At 34.2% G+C, this 17766-nt stretch overlaps 1 protein-coding gene across 6 annotated transcripts in view; it reads left to right on the top strand.

Moving 5' to 3' along the window:
* The window catches only part of LOC110663331 (chloroplast envelope membrane protein), a 55476-nt gene extending 39987 nt beyond the window's left edge, over positions 1-15489 (top strand). The window contains exons 5-8 of one of the 6 annotated variants that reach the window (XM_021822590.2): positions 1046-1143; positions 1532-1667; positions 14622-14689; positions 15170-15489. In XM_021822590.2, the coding sequence (XP_021678282.2) occupies positions 1046-1143; positions 1532-1667; positions 14622-14689; positions 15170-15239 (372 nt within the window). In that variant the 3' untranslated portion in view covers positions 15240-15489. Of the gene's footprint in view, positions 1-1045; positions 1144-1531; positions 1668-8477; positions 8802-14621; positions 14908-15147 lie in introns of those variants that run through there. The other 5 variants (XM_021822594.2, XM_021822592.2, XM_021822595.2 and 2 more) reach the window with 5 other exon arrangements.
* The last annotated feature ends 2277 nt before the right edge of the window (positions 15490-17766 follow it).

The raw sequence follows: 17766 nt of genomic DNA, 5'->3' as shown, positions 1-17766 counted from the left end.
AACAGCAATGCCAAACAGACCCAAAATGAGTAGAGAATGAGAAGTTACTTGAATGGTATTAATAAATAGAAGTGTGGAGGAATAGGTTGCTGATAAAATTATCCTGCCAATAATTCCTAAGATCAACGTACTCCACTAGATGAGATGTAGAGCCTTGCTAAGGAAGTCAATCACGAAGGAAAGAATTTGCAGTTCAATACACAACTATGCTTTTATAATAGACAAATTAGAGAGAGTGAGAAAGAGAGAGAGAAAAACATTATACTATTCATGTAAAGAACTGAAAGCTAAGCAAGTTAGGAACTTTGTTTTACAGTTTCTTGTATTTGCATGTAGTGGGATGATTACCACCCTGCTATTGTTCCTCACAAAATGGTTCCTATTACGAGCTGACCAGGCTGCATCTGCTCATCACGAGCGACCACAACTGACTTATAGCATTCAGGCAAAGCTTTTTATACCTCTGGTCTGGCCTTGGTGGATTTTCCAGTTAAAGAGGAAATGACATTAAGAGGGGTGTGGGAAGCTTTGCTAATCTGTTTAGTTATAGGAACCAATATCGACATTTACGGACTGGGACTTGACCTCTAGTTACCTCTCAAGTTGATTCTGAACTTTATTGGTGTAATCTGTTCAGGATCTATTTGAATAGATGGTGGAGTTGGCACAACATTATTGGTTCATATATTTACACCTGTATCACTAACCGTTGTCAAACTTTCAGTTTTCTTTTGTTTTTACACTCTTTTCTCCAGTATTATCCATCTTAAATGATGTGTGAAAAATTTATCAGCATTTTAAGTGAAAAATAAAACCATTTTTTGATTTGCTTGTCAATGAGCATAAATGTGCTATATTTAGAGTTATTAAACTATTGAAGCTGCTGTTAAATGTCATGGACCTAATGCAAAGAAAATTTGTGTAGCTAATGAATATATTTGGAGTGTTATGTCTTATGAAAAAATGTCATTATCTTGACCCCTGTATTCAAGTTTCATATTTTATTAACTATCTTCTTTCCCCTTTTCTTGCCTCACCCTTGCAGGTAGCTTTGCTGAAATTTACTGGATATAAGATAATAAATAATATTTCAGACACTGGGAAGGCATTTCTCATTATACTTGTTACAGACATTTTCTTAGGGTAATATTTTCTACGCTTTGTTTGTGCTTTCCATTAGTGTTGTATAAAATGACTTGAAAAATTGAACAGCCTGATGGTAGAAATTACACTGAATGTGGAGTCTACAATTACCGCCTTTCACCTTGCAATTTAATTTTTCTTTTGTAAATCCTATTAAAATATTTCCCTTTCATTGCATAATATTTCTGTCCATTATAATGTTGCAGAAGAAGAAATTGTTGAAAATGTGTATGATCAATAGTGTTCCTTCCTAAGTATATAGGCTAAAGTTTCTCACGGGATATTTTATTCAGAAAGAAAAAGAAAATCTAGTCATTCCTATGTTTAGAACTTTAACTTTCTTGTTTCTATAATGCATATTGTTTTGTGTCAAATTGCATTCTTGCAGGTATCATTCTGAATCTGGTTGGCAGACCTTGTTGGAAGTAATTGTTGAACACTACGGGCTTGAAGTTGATCAGTCTGCTATTACTATTTTTATCAGCCTGGTTCCGGTTGTTATTGACGCATGCGTAAAGCTTTGGGTAAGCTCTACAATATATATATATATATATATATATATATATATATATATATATATATAAACACTTGTTTTTTATCTTGTTGCTTTGCAAGACAGAAATTGATGTAGGTCATGGAAATTTGCTTTCTGGTTCTCTATCATACAGTTTATTCTTATTTGGAGTACTTTTCGATCTCAGACTTGTTAAGTAATATTAGTATATTAAAAGTTTGTAAGACAAGTTATAAAGCTAATGGTGCTTAGTGGAAAGACAGAAGTGGGGGTGATTCTTTTATAAACTTTAAGCTCAATGCAAGGGAGGAAATGAATGAAATAAAATCCCAACAGAAAGATCCTAATAACATGTAATGTCAATTATCAATTATAATACTAACAATTCTGTTGGGATGGGGAAGAGCGGATATTGAGGGGAAAAAATACAGAAAGGGGTAATAGTTACCCCTTGTTTGGATATGCATAAAGGGTTGTAAACAAAGGATAATGATGGGTTAGTTATGCCCTTAACCCCATTTTGCGTTTCCCTCAAAATTGAGAGCAATAGAATTCTTCTTCTGTATTCTACTCAACTCAACTCAACTAATTATTTATCCCAAAAATTTGGGGTCGGCTATATGGATTCTCTTTCTCCACTCTAAATAATTTTGGGTTAAATCCTTGGAAATGTGTAATGTTTCTAGGTCATGTTGTACTACTCTCCTCCAAGTCAGTTTAGGTCTACCCCTTCTTTTCTTTCTATCCTCAAATCTAATGTGCTCTACTTGTCTAACTGGAGCCTCCGTATGTCTACGCTTCGCATAACCAAACCACCTCAATCTCCTTCTCTCAACTTATCCTCAATTGGCACCACTCCTACCTTTTCTCAAATACTCTCATTACGGACTTTATCTAGTCTAGTATGGTCACTCATCCACCTTAACATTCTTATCTTCACAACTTTTATCTTAGACACATATGACTCCTTCAGTGCCCAACACTCACCACCATATAACATGGCCGGTCGTATGGCTGTACGGTAAAATTTTCCTTTCAACTTATTGGGAATCTTGCGATTACTTAAAACTCACGTGGCACATCTCTACTTCAGCCATTCGGTTTTAATCCTATGACTAACATCCTCCTCACATCTCCCATCTACTTGAAAGACTATGCCGAGATATTTAAAGTGATTACTTTGGGACAGTACCACTTCATCCAAACAAACTCCTTCCCTAACACTAGTTTGGCCTTTACTGAACTTGCAATGCATGTATTTTGTCTTTGTTCTACTTAACTTAAAGCCCTTTGACTCTAGAGTACTCATCCAAAGCTCTAACTTTCTATTGACTCTAGAGTACTCATCCAAAGCTCTAACTTTTGTTAATTTATCTAAAACTAATGTAAAAAGGTAAAAGCTTACAGCTGAACCTTGGTGTAATCCAACTGAGATAGGAAAATCTCTCGTGTCCAGCTGAACCTTGCTGCTCTAAGCACTTTGGATTAGCGTTTCGATTAGTTTTATTTGTCTCAACAAATGGCAGACAATAAGAATGTTATTTCTGATGTGATTCCAGTGATGACTAAGATCACGGAACACAAACTTAATGGTTCAAATTATCTGGAGTGGAATAAGACTGTTAGGGTTTATTTGCGTAGCATTGATAAAGATGATCACTTTACTAAAGATTCACCTACTGATGATACACGACAAACTTGGCTAAGGGAGGATGTTTGACTGTTTTTGCAGCTTCGGAACTCGATTCACAGTGAGTTAATTAGTTTAATTAATCACATTGATGGATTACTTAGATTTTTTGTATTCTGGTAAAGGGAATATCTCTCGTATTTATGATATTTGTAAGGCATTCTACCGTACTGAGAAAGAGGATAAGTCTCTCACGGCTTATTTTATGAATTTTAAACGGGTATAGGAGGAACTTAAAATATTGTTGCCTTTTAGTCCTGATGTGAAAGTTCAGCAGGCCCAACGGGAGCAACCGGCTATTATGAGTTTCTTGCAGGCCTTCCTTCAGAGCATGAGACTGTTAAATCTCAGATTCTCTCCAGTTCTGAGATTTCCTCTTTACATGAAACGTTCACACGGGTCCTTCGTACAAAGAGTACCCAATCTTCACACCCTGCCAGTAGTGCTTTTATTAGCCGTAATCCAAATGGACAATAGGGTAATAGAAGAGGAAGTAGAGGAGGAATTACAGGCAACAGAAATAATCAGCGTAATGGAAAGGCTAGTTCTAATCAGGACTCAAGATGAGTCATTTGTTATTATTGTCATGAGCTTGGTCATACAAAATATAATTGTTCGCAACTTCGGAAGAAAAATCAACGATCACAGATGGCAAATATGGCTGCAGAGGATTCTACAGTGTCTTCCTCTGAGAAAACTGTTTTGGTATCTGTAGAGGATTTTGCACAGTTTTCCCAGTATCAGGCATCTCTAAAGCCTACCAGTTCTCCTGTCACTATGATCGCTGAGTCAGGTAAATCCACTACATGCCTTGTGTCTTCCTCATCCAAATGAGTTATTGATTCTGGTGCGACAGATCGCATGACAGGTAATTCTAGTCTTCTATCTACTTTTCAGTCTAATCTCACTTCCTCTACTGTTACTTTAGCTGATGGTTCTACTTCTTGTGTCATGGGTTCTGGAACTGCGAACCCTACTTCGTCAATTTCTTTGTCATCTATTTTGTGTCTACCAAAATTCTCTTTTAATCTACTTTCTATTAGTAAACTTACTCGTACCTTAAATTATTCTGTTTCCTTTTTTCTTGACCAGTATTTGTTGTAGGATCTTACGATGAAGCAGATTATTGGTAGAGAACGTGAATAAGGTGGTCTTACATTCTGGAAAATCATGTACCGTGATCGCTTGTTTGTTGCAGTACCTTAACACCTCTTGAAGCTCATTGTAGATTGGGTCATCCTTCTTTGTCTACCATGAAGAAGCCGTGTCCTCAGTTTCAGTCTTTATCAGTACTAGAATATGAGTCGTGTCAGTTTGCAAAACATCATCGTTTGCCTTCTGTGTCTAGAGTCAATAAACGGACTCCATCCCCTTTTGAGTTAGTTCATTCTGATGTTTGGGGTCCTTCTTCTGTTACTTCTAAAATTGAATTTCGTTATTTTATTACTTTTGTTGATGATTACTCTTGTGTTATCTGGTTATATTTAATGAAGAATCGTTCTGAGTTGTTTTCTATCTTTTGTGCCTTTTGTAATGAAATCAAAACTCAATTTAATATTTTTGTGCATATATTAAGAAGTGACAATGCCAAAGAATACTTTTCAGTACAATTTCAGTCTTATATGACATAAAATGGCATTTTTCATCAGTCTTCCTATGTGGGTACCTCATCCCAAATTGGCGTGGCTGAAAGAAAAAATCGGCATCTTCTTGAGTTAACTCGTGCTCTTCTTTTTCAGATAAAAGTTCCTAAACATTTTTGGGTTGATGCAGTTTTTACGGCATGTTTTTTTATCAATCGTATGCCGTCTTCTGTCCTTAATGGGAATATTCCTTATACTGCTTTATTTCCTACAAAATCTTTGTTTCCTGTTGAACTCCGTATTTTTTGTTGTACCTATTTTGTACGTGATGTTCGTCCACAGGTTACTAAATTGGATCCAAAGTCTCTCAAATGTGTCTTCTTTGGGTACTCCCGACTCCAAAAGAGTACCGCTGTTTCTACCATAATCTTAATCGTTATCTTGTTTCTGCAGATGTCACATTTTTTGAGTCTACTCCATTATTTTCTCAATCATCTGTGTATGAGAGTCAAGGGAAGAGGATGATCTCTTAATATATACTATCCAACCAATGTCTAGTCCTCTCCCACAGCCTATTCCTTCTTTCTCTAGACCTACTCGACCTCTCGTTGTTCATGTTTATTCCAGGAGATTGGAGATTCCTAACTCAGATCCTCCACCAGCTACTTCGTTGGGAGATACTGTACCTCATACTGATCATGATTTTGATCTAGACTTACCCATTGCTCTTCGTAAAGGTAAACGTTCATGTACTTACCCTATCTCTTCTTTTGTTTCTTATAATCAATTTTCTTGTTCTCGGTGTTTTGTTACTTCTTTAGACTCTTTTCCTTTCCCTAATACTCTTGGTGAGGCACTTTCTTATCCCGGCTGGTGTGCTGCTATGAAAGAGAAAATGGAGGCTTTAGATGCTAATGGTACATGGGAACTGTTGCCTTTGCCCACTAGTAAGAAAGCTATTGGTTGTGAATGGGTATTTATAGTAAAGGTAAATCCTGATGGTTCTGTGGCTAGGATAAAAGCACGCTTTGTAGCAAATGGATATGCTCATACATATGGGGTTGATTACTTTGACACTTTTTCTCCTGTAGCTAAACTAGCTTCTGTTCGCTTGTTTATCTTTTTAACAGCTACATATGATTGGCCTCTGCACCAATTGGATATGAAGAATGTTTTCTTTCATGGTGATCTTCAAGATGAGGTGTATATGGAGCAACCACCTGGGTTTGTTGCTTAGGGGGAGTTGGGTAAAGTTTGTAGGCTTCGGAAGTCTCTTTATGGCTTGAAACAAAGTCCTAGGGCTTGGTTTGGGAGATTTAGTGAAGCAGTACAGGAATTTGGTATGCAAAAGAGCGAGTGTGATCACTCAGTATTTTATAGGCAATCTGAGGCTGGTCTAATTCTCCTGGTAGTCTATGTGGATGACATTGTCATCACTGGGAGTGACTCTGCAGGTATTTCGTCTCTTAAAACCTTCCTCCAAACCCAGTTTTAGACCAAAGACTTGGGATTGTTAAAGTATTTCTTGGGTATTGAAGTTTTGAGAAGTAAAAAGGGTATTTTCTTGTCTCAAAGAAAATATGTCCTCGATCTATTGACAGAGATGGGAAAATTATGTGTTTACAACTGTTAGCAGGGGATAGTGAGTTGTTTGAGGATCCAGAGAGATACAGGAGATTGGTAGGAAAATTGAACTACCTTACAGTCACTCGTCCTGACATTGCTTATGCTGTTAGTGTGGTAAGTCAGTTTATGTCTTCCCCAACTGTTGCTCATTGGGAAGCCTTGGGACAAATCTTGTGTTATCTGAAGGGCGCTTTAGGAAGAGGTTTGTTATATGGTAATCATGGGCATTTGAATGTTGAATGTTTTTCAGATGCCAACTAGGCTAGATCAAAGGTTGACAGGAGGTCAACTACTGGATATTGCGTTTTTGTTGGAGGAAATTTGGTTTCTTGTTGTTATGGAAAGTCAATATCTATATTATTTCTCTGTATATTCTGTATTCTATTTTTCTATTTAGAATTTCATCCTAATTAGTAGAACACAATTATTGGAATCAATTGTATATATATACCCATGTACAGATTAATTGAAATTAAGGAGAACCATCTCTTTCTACATGCTATCAGAGCAGGTCATCTATCTAGGGTGACTATTTGTTCTCACCACCCAGCTCAGGAGAGACTTTGGCCACCGACCGACCGTTTCGACTCCGATCAACATCGCTGGCGTCGCCTCAACCCCCTTATTCCATCACTGTGTGCTGTTGCTTGATCTAGTACACCATTAAAGGACTTCTAAGTGATGACTAAGATCACGGAACACAAATTTAATGGTTCAAATTACCTGGATTGGTGTAAGACTGTTAGGGTCTATTTGCGTAGCATTGATAATGATCACCTTACTAAAGATCCACCTACGGATGATACATGACAAACTTGGCTAAGGGAGGATGCTCGGTTGTTTTGCCAGCTTCGGAACTCGATTCACAATGAGGTAATTAGTTTAATTAATCACTGTGAATTTGTTAAGGAATTGATGGATTACTTAGATTTTCGGTATTCTAGTAAATGGAATATCTCCCGTATTTATGATGTTTGTAAGGTATTCTACCGTGCTGAGAAAGAAGATAAGTCTCTCACGGCTTATTTTATGGATTTTGAACGGGTATATGAGAAACTTAATGTATTGTTGCGTTTTAGTCCTGATGTGAAAGTTCAGCAGGCCTAACGGGAGCAACTGGCTGTTATGAGTTTTCTTGCAAGCCTTCTTTCAGAGTATGAGACTACTAAATCTCAGATTTCTCCAGTTCTGAGATTTCCTCTTTGCATGAAACGTTCATACGGGTCCTTCGTACAGAGAGTACCCAATCTTCACAGCCTGCCAGTAGTGCTCTTATTAGCCGTAATCCAAATGGACAACAAGGTAATAGAAGAGGAAGTAGAGGAGGAATTACAGGCAACAGAAGTAATCAGCGTAATGGAGAGGCTAGTTTTAATAAGGACTCAAGAGTCGTCATTATTGTCATGAGCCTGGCCATACAAAATATAATTGTCCGCAACTTCAGAGGAAAAATTAGCGATCACAGATGGTAAATATGGCAGCAGAGGATTCTACAGTATCTTCCTCTGAGAAAACTATTTTGGTATCTGCAGAGGATTTTGCACAGTTTTCCCAGTACCAGTAATCTCTAAAGCCTGCCACTTCCCCTGTCACTGCGATCGCTGAGTCAGGTAAATTCATTACATGCCTTGTGTCTTTCTCATCCAAATGGGTTATTGATTCTGGTGCGACAGATCACATGACAGGTAATTCTTGTCTTCTATCTGCTTTTCAGTCTAATCTCACTTCCTCAACTGTTACTTTAGCTGATGGTTCTACTTCTTGTGTCATGGGTTCTGGAACTGCGAACCCGACTTCGTCAATTTCTTTATCATCTGTTTTTTGTCTACCAAAATTCTCTTTTAATCTACTTTCTGTTAGTAAACTTATTCGTACCTTAAATTATTCTGTTTCCTTTTTTCCTGACCAGTGTTTGTTTCAGGATCCTACGACGAAGCAGATTATTGGTAGAGGACGTGAGTCAGGTGGTCTCTACATTCTGGAAAATCATGTACCGCGATTGCTTGTTTGCTCCAGTACCTTAACACCTCTTGAAGTTCATTGTAGATTGAGCCATCCTTCTTTGTCTATCATGAAGAAGTTGTGTCCTCAGTTTCAGTCTTTATCAGTACTAGAATGTGAGTCGTGTCAGTTTGCAAAACATTATTGTTTGCCTTGTTTCTATAGTCAATAAACGGGCTCCATTCCGAGTTAGTTCATTCTGATGTTTGGGGTCCTTGTTCTGTTACTTTTAAAACTGAATTTCGTTATTTTGTTACTTTTGTTGATGATTACTCTCGTGTTACCTGGTTATATTTAATGAAAAATCGTTCCGAGTTGTTTTCTATCTTTTATGCCTTTTGTAATGAAATCAAAACTCAATTTAATATTTATGTGCACATATTAAGAAGTGACAATGCCAAAGAGCACTTTTCAGCACAATTTCAGTCTTATATGACACAAAATGGCATTCTTCATCAGTCTTTCTGTGTAGATACCCCATCCCAAAATGGCATGGCCGAAAGAAAAAAATGGCATCTTCCTGAGGTAACTCGTGCTTTTCTTTTTCAGATAAAAGTTCCTAAACACTTTTGAGCGGATGCAGTTTCTACGGCATGTTTTTTTATCAATCGTATGCCGTCTTCTGTCCTTAATGGGGATATTTCTTATATTGCTTTGTTTCCTACAAAATCTTTGTTCCCTATTGAATCCCGTATTTTTTGTTGTACATGTTTTGTGCGTGATGTTCGTCCACAGGTTACTAAATTGGATCCAAAGTCTCTCAAATGTGTCTTCCTTGGGTACTCCTGGCTGCAAAAAGGGTATCGCTGTTTCTCTCCTACTCTTAATCGTTATCTTGTTTCTGTAGATGTCACATTTTTTGAGTCCACTCCATTTTTTCCTCAATCATCTGTGTATGAGAGTCAGGGGGAGGAGGATGATCTCTTAATATATATTGTCCAACCAATGTCTAGTCCTCTCCCACAGCCTGTTCCTTCTGTCTCTAGACCTACTCGACCTCTCGTTGGTCATGTTTATTCCAGGAGATTGGAGATTCTTGACTTAGATCCTACACCAACTACTTCATTGGGAGATCTTGTACCTCATACTGATTATAATTCTGATTTAGACTTACCCATTGCTCTTTATAAAGGTAAACGTTCATGTACTTACCCTATCTCTTCTTTTGTTTCTTATAATCAATTGTCTTCTTGTTTTCGGTATTTTGTTACTTCTTTAAACTTTGTTCCTATCCCTAATACTGTTGGTGAGGCACTGTCTCATCCTGGCTGGTGTGCTGCTATGAAAGAGGAAATGGAGGCTTTAGATGCTAATGGTACATGAGAACTATTGCCTTTACCCACTAGTAAGAAAGCTATTGATTGCAAATGGGTATTTACAGTAAAGATAAATCCTGATGGTTCTGTGGCTAGGTTAAAAGCACGCCTTATAGCAAAAGAATATGCTCAGACATATGGGGTTGATTACTTTGACACTTTTTCTCCTGTAGCTAAACTTACTTCTGTTCGCTTGTTTATCTCTTTAGCAGCTACATATGATTGGCCCTTGCACCAATTGGATATCAAGAATGCTTTTCTTCATAGTGATTTTTAGGAGGAGGTGTATATGGAGCAACCACCTGGGTTTGTTGCTCAGAGGGAGTTGGGTAAAGTTTGTAGGCTTCGGAAGTCTCTTTACGGCTTGAAACAAAGTCCTAGGGCCTGGTTTGGGAGATTCAGTGAAGCAGTACAGGAATTTGGTATGCAAAAGAGTAAGTGTGATCACTCAGTATTTTATAGGTAATCTGAGGTTAGTCTAATTCTCCTGATAGTCTATGTAGATGACATTGTCATCACTGGGAGTGACTCTGCAGGTATTTCATCTCTTAAAATCTTCCTCCAAACCCAGTTTCAGACCAAAGACTTGGGATTATTAAAGTATTTCTTGGGTATTGAAGTTATGAGAAGTAAGAAGGTATTTTCTTGTCTCAAATAAAATATGTTCTCGATTTATTTATAGAGACAGGAAAATTAGGTGCTAAGCCTTGTAGTACACCAATGACTCTAAATTTACAACTGTTAGCAGGGGATAGTGAGTTGTTTGAGGATCTAGAGAGATACAGGAGATTGATAGGAAAATTGAACTACTTTACAGTCACTCGTCCTGACATTGCTTATGCCGTTAGTGTGGTAAGTCAGTTTATGTCTTCCCCAACTGTTGCTCATTGGGAAGCCTTGGGACAAATCTTGTGTTATCTGAAGGGCACTCCAGGAAGAGATTTGTTATATGGTAATAATGGACATTTGAATGTTGAATGTTTTTTAGATGCTAACTGGGCTGGATCTAAGGTTGACAGGAGGTCAACTACTGGATATTGCGTTTTTGTTGGAGGAAATTTGGTGTCTTGGAGAAGCAAGAAGCAGAGTGTAGTTTATCGATCTAGTACTGAATCCGAATACAGAGCCATGGCACAATCAGTATGTGAGGTAATATGGATACTTCAATTACTAGATGAGACAGGTTTTAAGACCTCCCTGCCTGCGAAATTGTGGTATGATAATCAAGTTGCTCTCCATATTGTTTCTCATCCGGTGTTTCATGAGCGGACCAAACATATTGATATTGATTGTCACTTTGTTCGTGAAAAGATTCAACAACAGATCATCTCAACAGGACACATCAAAACTGGAGAGCAGTTAGGAGATATTTTCACAAAAGCTCTCAATGGGAGCTAGGATTGACTATATTTGTAACAAGTTGGGCTTGATTAACATTTATGCTCCAACTTGAGGGGGAGTGTTATGGAAAGTCAATCACTATATTATTTCTCTATATATTCTGTATTATGTATTCCTATTTAGGATTTCTTATTTAGGATTTCTTCCTAATTAGTAGAACACAGTTATAGGAATCAATTGTATACATATACCAATGTACAGATTAATTGAAATTAAGGAGAATCATCTCTTTCTACACTTGGAGAAGCAAGGAGCAGAGTGTAGTTTCTCGATCTAGTGCTGAATCCGAATACAGAGCCATGGCACAATCAGTATTTGAGGTAATATCTATACTTCAATTGCTAGATGAGACAGGTTTTAAAACCTCCCTACCTGCGAAATTGTGGTGTGATAATCAAGCTGCTCTCCATATTGCTTCTAATCCGGTTTTTCATGAGCGGACCAAAAATATTGAGATTGATTGTCACTTTGTTCGTGAAAAGATTCAACAACAGATCATCTCAACAGGACACATCAAAACTGGAGAGCAGTTAGGAGATATTTTCACAAAAGCTCTGAATGGAGCTAGGATTGACTACATTTGTAACAAGTTGGGCATGATTAACATCTATGCTCCAACTTAAGGGGGAGTGTTATGTAAAGTCAATCACTATATTATTTCTCTGTATATTTTGTATTCTGTATTCTTATTTAGGATTTCTTATTTAGGATTTCTTCCTAATTAGTAGAACACAATTATAGGAATCAATTGTATATATATACCCATGTACAGATTAATTGAAATGAAGGAGAATCATCTCTTTCTACAGCTATCTTGTACTGTTCATATGCCTCATTATAATCACATAGGTAATTTCTTATACTATTCTCTCTTTCTTTTCATTGCCTTTTGTACTTCCTCATTCCACCACCATCTCTCTTTTGAGAGTGGTCCATGTCCTCTAAACTCTCCAAGCACTTTTCTAACTACTTCTCTAATCTTTGATGTCATCTGTATTCACATACCATTAGCCTTTATATCCAGCTTCCATGCTTCGGACTCGAGAAGCTCATTTTTGAACTTCATTTGCTTTACTCCTTTGAACTCCCACCACTTTGTTCGAGCTACATTATTTCTTCTAACCTTACATGAATTGTTCCTAAACTTGACATCTAAGACCACTAATCGATGTTGACTTGTTAAAGCCTCTCCCGGAATAACCTTGCAATCCTTGCATAGAGCTCTATTTGTCTTCCTAGTTAAGAGAAAGTCAATTTGGCTTCTATGTTGCCTACTTTTTAAAGTCACTAAATGTGACTCTCTTTTTATAAAGAAGGTATTTGATAGTATTAGGTGGTATGCCATAACAAAATCCATGATGCTTTTTTCCTCCTCATTTTGGCTGCCAAAACCAAAACCTTCATGAACATTCTTATAACCTTGCATATCACTTCCTACATGTCCATTCAAATCTCCACCGATGAAAACATTCTCTTCATTCGGTATGTTTTGCATTAGATTATCCATATCTTCCCAAAATCTTTGTTTACTCTCACTATCTAGTCCTATTTGTGGGACATAAGTACTAACTACATTTATTGTTTCTCCTAGTACTAGCTTTGCTAGTATAATTCTATCTCTTACTCTTTTCACAGCTATTACAGCATCTTTCAATGTCCTGTCTATGATTATGCCCACTCTGTTCTTGTTTTTCTCTTTTCCGGTAAACCACAATTTATACCCTGAATTACCCACTTCCTTGCTTTTCTCTCCTACCCATTTAGTCTCCTAAATGCAAGCAATATTCATCATTCTCCTTTCCAATGTATCCACAAGCTCCATTAATTTTCCTGTAAGCGATCTAACATTCCAAGTACTAACCCTGATTCTCCTCCTATCCTGTTCTTTCCTAGTTGATCTCCTTCTATGATATCTTCTATTGTTCTCTATGCCTATCTTGTGTTCTATTCCACTATCTATTCTACTATATGTCCTATGGACTAACTTCTTTACCACACCCGTTTATGATGTGAGAACCCTTGCTCATTTAACATCACACCCGGGCGCCGACATGGCGTGTCGTATTCGATGAACGCCCTACACCCTTGCATATTTTTCACTACACCCGGGCTCCGATGTAGCGCGTCGTAAGTAGAGGACACCCCAACGTTTATATCATTTGAATCCATATCATAAGGTGTGACGAAATTTTTACGCTGGTTGTCCCCACCGCAACCCTCCTCCTTTATCCGGGCTTGGGACCGACTAAGCGCAAACTACTTAGGCGGAGTTAGAATTATTCTGTATTATTAATAATAAATTTTGAATATGACTATTTTACCCTTGGTAAAATAGAAAGTTCTCCAAAATTTCCATTGTAATACTAGCAAATCTATTACCATAGCTGCTCGCTTGTATCTATACTCTATTATTCCTTCAATCTAGGCACTTTCATGATGAACAATGGCTGATCCCTAGAGGAGGCAACCCACCTCTAATCCTTTAATAAATATTATATCTGATTAAAAAAAATTCAATGATTTGTAAGTATAGTATGATTTCTTTAGTTGGAAGACTATCTTCTTGCAACTCATTGATAACCTACTTAGAGAGACGCTGCTAGACAATTTGATATTTTTCAATTATATAGATGTGTTTGATGTAATGAATGTCTTGAAAAGAGCCTAGTAACAATTTAAAATGTCTAACAGATGCAGATAGTCGATATATATTTTGTTTTACTATTATTATTTAGTTGATGAATGGATAAATATGTTTTTGGTTTTCTATTATAAACATTTCTCCCTAATAAATAAAGGATTTTGTTATTTTTCTAAATGCGAGTACAACAATAACTGAACCATAATCCTAAACCAGTTGGGGTTAGCTATGTGAATTCTTTTTCGCCATTCAGCTTTATTAGACACTAGGTCTTCATCAATGTCCCAACGATTATATCATAAGAATCTATATCATGATATATAACTGAATTTTACGTTAGCCGTCAATCTACTACAACCCTCCCTTTGTCCGGTCTTGGGATTGCTATGCTCATTGTTAATCATTTTATACAAGTACATCCATTTAAACATCTGGGTCTTGCATTAATGATTAATTCTGTGTTCTGAGACATGTATCCCATGGAAATTGTGTCATACATAAAATTATGGAATGAGGCATCATTACAATCAGCAGTTTGTGCTTCTAGTCAAGTAACTTGACCAGAAGATGCATATGGTGCACTTAGTGATCAACCTTCAGTTAGTGTTTTATATACTAGCCACTGAATAAGCTCTCTCACATAATATAATATTCTTTTTCATTCCATTATAGTTGTCAGTCCTTATTTTCTGTGTTTGTGTTACAGTTGTTTAAATTCCTTCCAAGATTATCTCCGAAGGTGGCAAACATCTTTCGTGAAATGAAGCGTCACTAGTGAGATTTTTTTTTTTCCCAATTTTCATCATCTAAATACCAGCAAGATGGGTTTATTGCATTAAAAAATCATCATCATCATCTTTATTGTTGTTATTATTATGGTATTGGCGAGAACTAATATTGCAGTCTGAATTGAGTTCAAGATTTGTGTCTTTTTTATTAAACAAAAATTTGATTCAATTAAAAATTATAAGTAATTTTGATATTCTTTTAAATTCTGACTAAACTTCATCAATGAATTAACAGCTGCTTTTGAGTGCAAACCTTGAGTTGAAAATCTCAAATTTGATCGAACCAAGCCAAAATAAGCAAGTCTCTAAACATAAAATAGCCAGTCAGAGTTGATTTAGTGGATGCTATTTGGATGACCGTGGATTGCCCCGTATATATATATATATATGAGAGATGTGCTTTACTAAAATTTTAATTTTAATTTTATTTTTATTACATAATAGGCACTCTTCTTCTGTTATTCAGCAGCGCTCCATTACTTCTCTTTACGATGTTTCTCCTCCTCCGTCCTGAGAGAGCATTGTATGGAGCTTGACATCTGGGCTAAATGGCAATGGGTTTGATTGAAATTGAAAACAAAGTGCCTGTGTTATACTTTGAAGCATTTGGAGAAAACCAAATAAGTGTACAGGAGCTAGACTTGGTTTTGATGGGTTTTTATTATTGAGATTATTATACAAGATAAGGGTGGATATAAGTAGGAATGGGCAGCTTTGGTTTTGGTTCGAGATCTGCGTAGGAATTAAAATTAAATCAAAATTTTAATATAATTTGAGTTCAATTTCAATTCTGATTCAATAAAATTCTGATTTAATTCTAAATTCTTGAAATAATTTAATCAATTATTTCTATAATCATCGTAGCATTTAAGTTTGAAAATAGGTTATTTAAGTTTTAAAATAGATTTTTAGTATATAATATATCATATAATATATCTTTTAATTATTTATAAATAATATAATTTTTAATTATAAAATATATATATATATAATTTAGAATTAAATATATTATATAATATAGTATTATAATATACTTTTTAGTTATTTATAAATTATATAATTTTTAGTTATAAATATAATTAAAAATTTAAAAAAAATGTAAAAAATAAATATAATATTATATATATATATATATTAAAAGTATATAATACATAAAAAAAATAAATTATAGAAAACATATATATTCAGTTTTTTATTCGATTTTAATTTTATTTTTAATAAAAAATTAAAATTAAATCAAAGAATTAAAATAAATTTAGTTTGGTTTAGTTTTTATTGATTTGATATGATTTTTTGAGACTTCTAGAACCATGTACAACTCTAAATATAAGTTGGGAATTTGAAGAGATCAAAGAAAAAAAAAAAAATATATATATATATGTTTTTGGAGCAACTTCGATGAAAAGCAATAAGAATTTTCTGGATGCGGTAAATTTGATGAAGAAAATGGAAACGTAACGGGGTTATTTTTATAAGTTTTTAAAAATTAATTATTTAAAATGTAAAAATATTTATTTATTAATAATATAATTTATTTTTAACACCATTAATTTAAATTTATTAAAATGAAATTAAAAATGGAATGATTTCATTGACTGTAATTAATTAATTATAAGTCAAAATTTAAGACAATTTAATTCTTAGACCTAATTCTTCAACTAAAATTACAAATAATTATTTAATATAAAATGGGCCATCCTAACTCAGGCCTGAGCCTTCAGTTTCTTTCTTTGGGTCAAGACGAGCTCTAATGTCCTCGCGATGTCGAGTTTGTAATTTTTTTTGGCTATTAAAATTTTTATGTATATATTTTAAATAATATTATTATTTATAATTTTTTGCAAAAGTCATTATATTATTTTCATTTTCTACACATAAAATACATCAATATATATTCTAGAAAAAAAAAATTAATAGTACTATGATTTTGTAAATTAATAGGCAAAAATAAACTCAATTAATAGGCAAAAATAAACAATTACGGATAATTTTTTGATAAAAAAAATTCTATCTAAATTTCCATGTTAATTATAATTAGTGTGATTTTTTTTATTTTATGGATAATCTACAGTGATTTAAATAAATGTAATTATTTAATAATTAAATAAGTTAAAAGTTTAACATTAGATATTGAAAAAAAATAAAAATGGGAAGATTCAACTAATTGAAATAAGAATGAAAATAAATAAAAAAAATCTAACAAAAATTTTACAAGATTGTTGTTGGAATAGTAACTCAAAATTGAGTTTTGATATATAAGTGAAATTATTGAATAAAGCTTTATATATTATTTTAATTTTGTGAAATTAATTTAGTAGTATAATTTGCATTTTTTAAATAACATTAATATAGATTATTTTTAGTTTATTATTAATTAAGAAATTATATTTTATAAATTTATGTTGTTAAATTATTTATTTATGAAAAAGATAAAAATATCTTTTACATTTAATTTATAATTTAATTATACAAAAATATTTAAATAATATTTTTTTATATAAATATCGAATAAGTCTAATTATAATAAAATAAAAAGCAAAAAGAAAGAAATAAAAATAAAAAAAGGAAAAAAAAAAAGAAGAAAAAAATGCTAAAGAGTCTAAAAGAGTTAAAAAAATAAAAAATTAGTGCCTGAAAGGGGTGGAGCGTGTGGTATACATAAAATATTCAACAAGAGCCGCTTCTATACGAGGGATAAAGTATTATAATGTAGTTGGAGGATTTGCCCTTTTGACTACCACAATAATGTGCTTCATTACCACTCTTTCCTGTGAAGTAGTCACTATATTTTTTGCCCAATATTTACGTAAACACATTAAACTTTTTACATATTAAATTTTATCTTTATTGATTGAGAATTGTATATGTAGCTACTATATATATATATATATATATATATATATATATATATTCAATATAAAAAATTTCTGTTTTACGAAAAATAAAATTTTAATATTACTAAATTAATGAATGACTAAATTATTAATGAAATTAAAAATTATAAATCAACTAATTTAATTTTAAAAATACAAATATTACTATTTATTTTTGACCTTTAGAAGT

This window comes from Hevea brasiliensis, chromosome 2, assembly GCF_030052815.1.
Source record: "Hevea brasiliensis isolate MT/VB/25A 57/8 chromosome 2, ASM3005281v1, whole genome shotgun sequence".
NCBI classification, from domain to species: domain Eukaryota; kingdom Viridiplantae; phylum Streptophyta; class Magnoliopsida; order Malpighiales; family Euphorbiaceae; genus Hevea; species Hevea brasiliensis.
This window is presented reverse-complemented; position numbering and strand designations above follow the sequence as displayed.